At 35.9% G+C, this 9,939-nt stretch overlaps 1 protein-coding gene across 1 annotated transcript in view; it reads right to left on the bottom strand.

Annotated features, from left to right (window-relative positions):
- LOC113043479 (protein FAM19A5-like) overlaps positions 1-5,076 on the bottom strand; it is a 43,480-nt gene extending 38,404 nt beyond the window's left edge. Inside the window, exons 1-2 of the mRNA XM_026202898.1 lie at positions 4,998-5,076; positions 4,432-4,838 (exon numbers count right to left, since the gene is read on the bottom strand). Of these exons, the coding sequence (XP_026058683.1) occupies positions 4,432-4,489 (58 nt within the window). The 5' untranslated portion in view covers positions 4,490-4,838; positions 4,998-5,076. The remainder of the gene's footprint in view (positions 1-4,431; positions 4,839-4,997) is intronic.
- Between the last annotated feature and the right edge of the window lie 4,863 nt (positions 5,077-9,939).

The raw sequence follows: 9,939 nt of genomic DNA on the forward strand, positions 1-9,939 counted from the left end.
AGGCTCGCCCTGCCCCCACAGTGCAGTAGCGCCTCGGGCGATTGGTATTTTGCAAACTACAAAACTTCTTTGTCAAGTCCTGTAAGTTTGATATTTTTCTCAAGACATACTTTTGTGCTCTTTCTCTCTTCAAAGTGACTAGATTTGCTCTTTGTGTATGAACGTATCTCTTTCTGTGTTCATTTATTTAAGTGCACACTGTTTCCTTCTATGACTATGCCATTTTTCCTTTATGTACACTGCTATATTTTCAGTAGTGATGTGCCATTGTTTTATAAACATGTGATAATAAGTAGTAGCTACTTTTGCAATTAGTAGAGCAGTAGCATGTCAAAACTCGACATCACTGCTTTTTAATGTTGCTTTGTGTGTGCACCCCGCTGTACTACTGTGTAAGGGGTTTTAATAATTCAGCTTATCATTCAGTTTTATTCTAGGGAATCAGTTTGTTCGTTTTAAAAATTCTTTCTTTTGGCTGAAGCTTTTATCCAAAGTGACTTACACTGTATTGATAAATTATTTGAGCAGTTTCGCATTCCTTAGGAATCAGTTGAGTGAATGATTTTAAAATTGATTAATAAAGACAGTAATTTTTTTTCATTCCTGAACAAATCAATTGACTGAAGGATTCAATGACTCATTCATTATGTTTCTGATTGAATCAATGTATTTGAGCGAATCCGTTGAGTAAATGATTCAGTGACTCACTCAAAGACTTGTTTTGTTCTTAAATTAATCAGTGTTTTCTGAACAAATTGTTTGACTTAAGAATCAAGTGACTCATTAATTATGTTTCTGAATGAATCTGTGTATTTCAACTAATCATTTGAGTAAATTATTCACTGAATCATTTAAAGACAGCCACTTGTTTTATTCTTAAATTAATCAATGTTTCTGAACTAATGGAGGGGGGGGTGTCCCTCAGTAGGAATCGCATTTGCTCCCCATCCCCGGGCCCTTGGAATCATCGTGACCACCCCCCCCCCATCCAGGGGGTTCAAATCAAATCATTTAAGTAAATGATTTAGTGACTCACTCAAAAGATTTGTACCAGAATTAATCTGTTGCTGCATCCCATTTTGCCTACTTATATTATGCCCTAAATGTATGTAATCTTTTTGTGAAGAAAAAGTACATACTTTTGAGTATCTAGAAGCACACTGATCTGTCGCGGGTCTAGCATGGAAGAACTCTGCTAATGTGTTTGCATAATGATGCATTTAAAAGTTAAAGACCAATCGTATCATTATAAAAGTTCATAGTGTTGCTGCAGATGAAATATAACGTAAATAACATGAAATTAATATTTTTCATCAGGTTAGACACTGATTATTTATCACTCAAATTCGTTTCTCTACCTGTCTGTCAGTTGCATATATCCGCCATGTTTGTAGTTTTTTAACACTATTTTATTCGTGTTTGTAGTTCTAATCGAATCCTCGTCCACGACACAATGTGTTCTGGGCAATATTAGCCATTAGAGTGTGCATCGATCTGCACTTTTTAAGTATAACCGTAAGTAGTCAACCATCCAGGAATCTTTGGCATACTTTTTTAAACATACAATAATTTGGGACATACTAATTCTATTTTCAAATACTATTCAGGATGGCTTGTATGCGACCTGGGACGCAGCATGTGTTTATGAATAAATTGACTGACATAACATTCCTGAATCCATTAGTGTTTATGAACAAATCGGTTGAGTGAATCATTCTGTGACTTATTGAAAGACAGCCACTTGTTTGTTCCCAAATTAATCTGTTTTTGGATGAAATGGTTGAAAGTTTCAATGAGTTTTTTCATTCATAAAGACAATAAGTCTTAATGATATAACCTCCAGAAAGAATGAATCTCTCCAATACTAATGCACCAGTTAAGAGTCTGCCTATATAAGCACTACTGGAACATAACTCTGCGATCTGTTGTATATAGTTTTATTGTAGTTGTATTTTGTATTTACATTTACATTTAAATGTAAGTTTGTTAGTAGATTATAGTTTATCTAAAGCTAGTTTTCATTAAGCTATTCTTAATTTATCTCCCCCAACAGTACTTTTGTTTTTATTTTAAAAACATTTATATAATACAAATGGGAGTTATGAGTATCTGTTGTTTTGCAAATCTCTCTAAATAACCAGTGAAAAGAGTTCCTGGATGATCTGCTTTAGTGTTCACTTGGGGGAACGCCTTTATAGGGGGCTGAAACTCATGTAATGGAAATCTAAAGTTAGCATGATGGCTTTCAAACTGTTCAGCTACTTAGGGAGTCCCTTCCACCATTTTCATCTGAAGAGCCATTTAAATGTATCCCATCTATGCTCTTAAAACGGTGGAGAAGCAGCACGTCAGAGGGATCCAATGTCTCATAAGCACTTTAGAGGGGATGGTTCTAAGAAATTCAATATTCTTAAGCTTTGAAAGGAAGTTTAGAAGAATGCTGGGGTTCTTCACACCACCTCATCACATGCATAATAAAGCATATGCCTGCACAGCATGATTAATGTATAGAAATACAAACAATAAATGGCTGCTTTCATGCACTTCATCATGAATGACTTCGGTGCTCTGCATAATAAGCCTGTAAGTCAAGAGCCACTCGCACCCCACTGGTCATCACTGCCACTGAATAACTTGATTTTCAAAAGCCAGAGAACAGTATAGATGGATTAAAAGAGTACGGTGTCAGCTCTAGAATAACGACTCCTTAAAGTGCCATTATTTTGTCTTCTGACTCAGCACAACATTCTGTATATTAGGAATTTTCGGGATGAATAATTTGTGGTCAATGTCATGCAGAAAAATGGTTGATTCAACTGGTTTGAACATTACGGCTGCTGGTTAGAAAACAAATTTTGGGTTGTTGTTGTTTTTTAAAATAGCCTATTTTTTTTATGCACAGAACAGATGGCCTGTCTGCTTATTTTGAGTTATGGACTCGAGTGTGGAGCTAGTGCATTCTAGCTTTTAAGAGGTAATAGAAAATGCAACAACAAATGCATGGAAAAAGATTCTTGTTGCTCTTAATGAAATGTTTTTGCCGTCTTAGGCCCCCACATTAAAAGTCCTCAAATCTGTTGAGGGGGTTAAACGGTGTGCGAATGCTGTCTCTACGCAGAGCAATCAATAAAGATTTCCATTTACTGGCCAGTCTGAGGAAGAACTAAAGATTTTAATGTACTCAAGTCAATATGCAATTGGGACTCAGACAAAAATACAGCCCTTCTGAAAGCTACAATGGGCTCTGGTCTGGTCGAGAAACGCTACATCCCTTATAAAACAAATTAAGGGGTCTTGGCCATTTGCTGAAATGCCACTGGGGAGGAAGTGTCTGTTTTGTTTTTTTGCTGTGTCCTCTAACTGAATGCAATGCTATAGATTGAATCAATAGGACAACACAACGCTAATGAAGACTCCCACAGCCACAGTACAGTGGGGCTTGACTCTTGAGTCCCCAAACACCAGACCGGTAATGTAGTCATATAGAGGGGCCGAACCTGATTAGGTTAAATGTAGTTACTACATGTACATCTCACTATCTCTCCCTCTCTCTCTCTGTCTTTCTTGTAGCATTGAAAATATGGGAATGACTCTGAATCCATCCATAAGTGTCAGAAAATTGGGAGGTGGGGGGTGGAAAAATGAATGTACAAAAATCTGTCTATTGTTGGTAAAAATAGAAATAAAATACAGTGAGGGATTTAATGTTTAAAAATGACTTCCATCCATGAATCTATCCATCTATCTATCTATCTGTTGCTCTATTGGTATATTTGTAGTTGTTAAATTTGAGCGATTTAATGGCTAGAAAGAATTATCCATTAGCACTTAGAAATAAATATCTAAAATTGATACATCTATCTGCCTGTTTGTCTGTATTTCTGTTTATCTATCTGTCTATCCATATTTATTGTTGGTAAAAGAGAAGAGAAAAGTGTGGGAATGAATGTCTAGAATGTATTTATTCATCCATCCATTAGCAATAAGAAATGATTGTCTAAAATCTATCTATCTATCTGTCTGTCTATCTATCTATCTATATATCTATCTATCTATCAACATTAGGAAACTGAGGGAACAATTAGGAAATTATTGTCTAAAAATGATCTATCTATCTATCTATCTATCTATCTATCTATCTATCTATCTATCTATCTATCTATCTATATATATATCTATCTATCGTTTTTATGTAACTAATGACTAAACACAATTTATCCATCCACCGGGATAAAGATGGGGGGAGGGTGTTATTATCTAAAAAACTATCCATCCATCCATCTTTAGGGTGAAATGTTCAAGCTTTTTTAAATTCTAACTCATCGTATGACAAATTCATGATTGCTGCTGAACTCACAGTTACCATATTGTCGACGAGTTATGTGAATAACTGTAAGAATCATAAGCAGAAGAGCAGCGTGGGCTTCTTACCGCAGCAGAGGATCAGCAGACCGCTGAACAGCAGCACAAGCCAGAAAGTTGAGGACATCGTCAGCCACGCATCCCACTGTCAATTCCTCTTCCTAAAGGGCGAAGCCATCAAAGTCGGTCTCAATTTTCCAGTTACATTAGCCTCTAATCAGGCTCGCATAACCAGCAGCTATACACGCTTCGGCGTTCGTCTCAAAGTTGTCAAACAGAAACGAGGGAGAAACGGCGCGAGCGTATCCTCGAGAAGCACGGGGGTGAGACAAATGAAGAAGATCCTGCGACGTTTACAGCTGTAAAACTTGAAAAAGGACCATCTAAAATTCGAGTTGTAGAGAAGCAGCCCTGCTGCCGTTTCATCTGGAGACTACGGAAAAGTGCTCGATAACTGAAGTGAAGGTGTTTTGATTCTGAAGAGAGAGAGAATCAATTGTTCAGCTTATATTACCCCAACAAGCCACTGTGAGCATCTCAATTGCGCTATCTGTAAATCTGCAACAATCTTAAATTTTATTTTTACAAATCAATCAATTTGGAATAACAATTTTTTAAAATAAGCCTTTATTTACCTGTCCTCCTAGGTTGCTTTAAGAATGTTCTGTAGGCCATTAATAAAAAAGACCTCTATTAATCTGTTGCAAATTTATATCGCCCAGCCCTATCTGCACTTCACATTTCAGCCTTTAACCTCTTAAGTGCCACCTTTTTTCTCCATTACATATCTTAGCAATACTCATAATTTACAAATCATTTGAAAACTTAAAATCTCAAAACTCATCCTGTGAAAACCATTTTGAAATCGGACATTGAGTTATCATGGAAATTTTAATTGAATATCTTAGTGGGTGGAGTCAGGTGTCATATTACACAATGTATTATGGTCTTTTAAAAATCAAAACTTTTTAGAAAACTTAAAAAAAAACATATCCTCAGAAAGGTCTGAGTCTCAAGATTCCATATTTGGAATATTCTGTTATAGAAGTAATGCTGACATAGATATTTAGACATTTGTGGCAGAAAAATGCATAAAAAAAATTCAATGGAGTTTTGATGACACCCGGTGGCTGTTTGTGGTATAACGCCCTAAATAAATAAAAATCAGGAACCAAAATTTTAGATCAACTTCAAATTTGGAACATAACTTATTTAGACATAAGTCTTTCGTTTTATAACAATATTGGATTAAAAATATTTCGAAAAATATTTATTTTATATAAAATAAAATAAAAATGGTACAGTGCATTTTCTTAACAGTAAATTTAAACTGCTTTAACTTTTTGGAGATAGTATTAATATCATAAACTAAAAGCAATCTTTACATGACTTGCTTTTCAAATGTTTTAAAATTGATCATCAGAGTCTAATATGATCCGGGACGCCAACTGCCCATCCCTGTTTTATACATAACTTCAGAGATGTATGCACTGTAGGCTATATGAACTTCAGTGCATCTGTGCCTGTGTGTTTAGTAGGTGCAAAGAAAGTTTTTTTATTTTGGTTTTTCTATTTGATGGTTATGGCACCTGACGTTTTACATCCAATAAATAAAAAATTCTGTTGAGAATGTCATAAACACTTCAATGAAGCCAACTTGAATATAAAGGCTCCATTTAAAAAACTTGGCACTTGCATCTTGACCTACATTTTTATGAGATTTCTTCTGTTCATCATCTCAAACATCCGCATTTGTCATTGATCCTCTATGCATTTATCGCACTGTGTGCATTTTAGTATTCACAGCATTACATATCATTTTTCCCTGTGATAAGCCTCTGCATTCAACATCACCTCAAGCTGTGGACACCAACATAATATCCAAGCAGAGACCAGAGGAAAAGTGCTGTTCTTAAATAACTGCATTGAAATGCTTTGAGAAGTTTGTATTTATGAGTTGTGAAGTCATAAGACATCGGCTATGTTACTTGGTTGAAAAAAAAACGACTTAACTCTACTTTTAATGATAAATTAAGATTAATATAGAAAAGAATGCACATCACGTGTTTTTGCTTTGGTTTTTATTCAAGATTTTGTCAGTTAAATTGTAGTAATTGTAGCCTGCAACACTTTGTACATGTAACTTAATTTTATTGTAAATTAAATGTAAAAATATATAATTTCAATGATTTCAACAAATGTACTCACTGACATGCCCCCAACTCGCAAACTCTGACCCAAAAAATGTCAAATTCTCTGAAAATGTACTCGCCCTCAGGCCATCCAGGTCTCTTCATATGAACATATTGGGAGAAATTTATCATTACATTACTTGCAATGGATCGTTTGCAGTGAATGGGTGACGTCATAATGAGACTCCTAACACCTGATAAAAACATCACAATAATCCACAAGAAATAACCTCTTTTGAAAAGCTGCATGTTTGAGTGAGGAAGTCAATCATTTTTTCGACATTTCACTTTAAGCTTTGGCCAACATATGAGACTATGATCCATAAGAACACTAATAATAATGTTTTCTCACATCAAAATCCACCAATATATTTTTTAAACAGTACTGGAGTGTCTTCGCTTGATCTGTGCATATTTCTCCCCTGATTCAGACAAGGTGACTTTTTTTCGCTGGAGAAAGCAGTATTTGGGCTAGCATTTTATCTGCAGAGGATCTCATAATGAGCAAGTGATGTAATGTTAAATTTCTGCTCCTGTGAAGAATGAAACTCATCTACTGTATGTTTTGGGGTAAATTTTTCATCAAATATTTATTATGGAGTGAACTATTCATTGAAGGAAGCTCATGTGCTTTCATATTGCATATATTATCTTTTCTGCCATAACTTGAATCAAAATACACACTAACTTAAGGCTTGCAATCTGATTAAGTCAGCCTTCAGCACTTATTTCCTCATGGGAAAGCCTTGTTTTCCTACGTCATCCACGTGAGAGTTGGCGGTCTTGATGGTTTTATTTATGACAGGCTAAGTTTCGTCCCTTGAAGGATCGGTAGATCAAGTGTGGGTAGGGTCCTGGGCAGAGAGTCGACTCCGATGTCTGGCGCGTGTCTATAATTCATAGTCCTACAGCTTGGGGTTGCTGGCTGCTCAGATGATTGTGTACAATAGCAGACAGCCCTGACCCACCTCTTTCGAAACCCTTCCAGTGTCCGCCCCTGGCCCCCGGCGAGCCTCGAGGGAAATCACAACTACTTCAAAGCAAGCCCTGTCGAAGAACGGAGAATAAATATTTCGTATCGTATAATTTTTCATTCCTTTCCATCAAAACATCCCAGCTTTCTGAGACCCCAGAGAATGGAGATTACTGACCTCTAACTTTCCTCTTCTCGTTGTTCAGAAACAAGCGGCCCGTATTATAATACCATGAATTTCTATTTCTCTTTTCACAGTTGGTACCTGTTATGTAGCGAGTTTTTCTTGTTTTACAGCTCATTAAAGTTTCCACGAGAGAGTGCAAGTTTTCATGCAGGACAAACGTATCAGAATTGTTTGCGAGTGAGCGTCATGCAGTTTCACCGAGGAGACAATATACTGTAAAAGAGGCAAGGAGATGTCATGAGAGAAGACACATTACTCAGCCACTTAAGAGGTAGGAACCTTCAAAGCAGCGTGTGCTGAAGAAGGATTGAGGATGCGCGACACCGATCTGATAGGGCCTGAGGGAGCCGTCAAGGTCCTTGTCACTCTGCTTACGACAGGAAGTATGTCTTCATGCAGCCTGTCGAAATGAATCTAACATCTAATGTGATTATGCAACCAGTTATTACCGAATGTTATGTCATTATTATGGTTGTGTAGTTCGGACTTAATTGCGCTTGTGTCCCTTTCTCATTACTTGTTTTGAATTAAACTGAATTGTTTATTATCCTGAGACTGTTTGGAATGAAATAACGGGAAGTTATAATATCGTTCCTGTATCTCCTGTTCATTATTTTTTCATAAAGTGCTTTGTTAAAAACCATTTATATTGACGTAGCGCGTCAAATGGAAGGTAGCATAGGCCTTAATAGGTTTTAAAGTCAGACTGGGCCTTCTGCAGTTTAAGTGCCATCTATTTGTAATGCAAAATGCATTCAGATAAAACCTTGGCTTCTTTATTTCCACATTAAATCGAGTCCTTGGAAGTAGCGCTAAAACACAATTCCGAATATTGTAATTGTAAAAGTTTAGGATGATTTTCTTCAAAAGTGTAAACACTGTGGCGCGATCAAAACTGCTGTTTAAGAATCCTACAATATAAATATGAAATATAAATGTTTGTCCCAAATATTGAAAATAAGGTGAGTGTTTGATAACCTGTTTACACTTAAGTTTGCCACATAAATTGTCTAAGTATGTGATTTTGTCACAAGTATTAATGCATTAGTTCAAACATTTATTTTATTCAGCAAGGATGCATTAATTTGATCAAATATGACAGTAAAGAAATTCACAGTGGTGCAAAAATAATTTTATTTTACTACTATTCTTTGTTTACTATTTATCAAAGTAACCTAAAAGTGTAACTATTTACACTTAAATATTAGGCAGCACAACTGTTTTCAACATTGATAATAACAAGAAATGTTTCTTAAGCAAATCAGCATATTAGAATGATTTCTGAAGGATCATGTGACACTGAAGACTGAAGTAATGACGGAAAATGTACCTTGTACCATCACAGAAATAAATTACTTAAATAAAATAAAAATTTATTAAAAAAATTTAAAAACAGCTATTTTAAACTTTAATAACATACAAGATCACTTTTTTTGTGTGTGTGTGTGTGTATATATATATATATATATATATATATATATATATATATATATACATATACATACATCATTTTTTAAGCTCTCTTTTAAATAATGCAGTCTTGGTGTGAAAGTTCTTTCAAAAACTTAATCTTGCTATAAAAAGAAGTATATTCAAGATATCAATATTCAAGAATCAAGACCAGCAGCCAAAGGCAAAGATTAACTGGAATAAGACACATTTTCATTAAACAGCTGTACATCATTATTTTGGTATCTATCTTCTTGTTTCTGCCTCAAAACGGATGTTAATCAGTACTGTCTGCTCTTAGATGTTATGTTTTTATGAAGTGAGGTGGGGACAGAAGCCTGACGAGACCTCTCTGCACCGGTCAAATGACTTGAAGAACTTTTCAGACTCCAAAATGGCTCTCCTTCTCCTTCCAGCACGTCTTGAGCGGGGTGTCCTTGGCCTTTGTGGCCAGTCGTCAAGACTTTTGCGTTTGATGCTGACCAAAGAGATACCAATCTGATGCTGTCATCTGTAATTGGTGTGTCTGCCCAGAGGACCCTCCTAGCTGCCATTCTGCTTTTATCATTTCACTCTTACAGTCCTTTTTCTCCTGAAGTGTCAGCAGGGACAGATGTGTGTTCATACAATTGGAGGCACTGCGGCAGTGATCAACCTGGGTCTTGTATTGCCAGGAACATTATTTTCAACTGAAAGGTCTGAAGTAACCTTTGCACCCAAAAAGCTGTTAAGTCAGGTGAGCTCTAAAAAAAAATAAAGACAACAGTTGATCAAAC

The sequence above is a fragment of the Carassius auratus genome, chromosome 25 (genome assembly GCF_003368295.1).
Source record: "Carassius auratus strain Wakin chromosome 25, ASM336829v1, whole genome shotgun sequence".
NCBI classification, from domain to species: domain Eukaryota; kingdom Metazoa; phylum Chordata; class Actinopteri; order Cypriniformes; family Cyprinidae; genus Carassius; species Carassius auratus.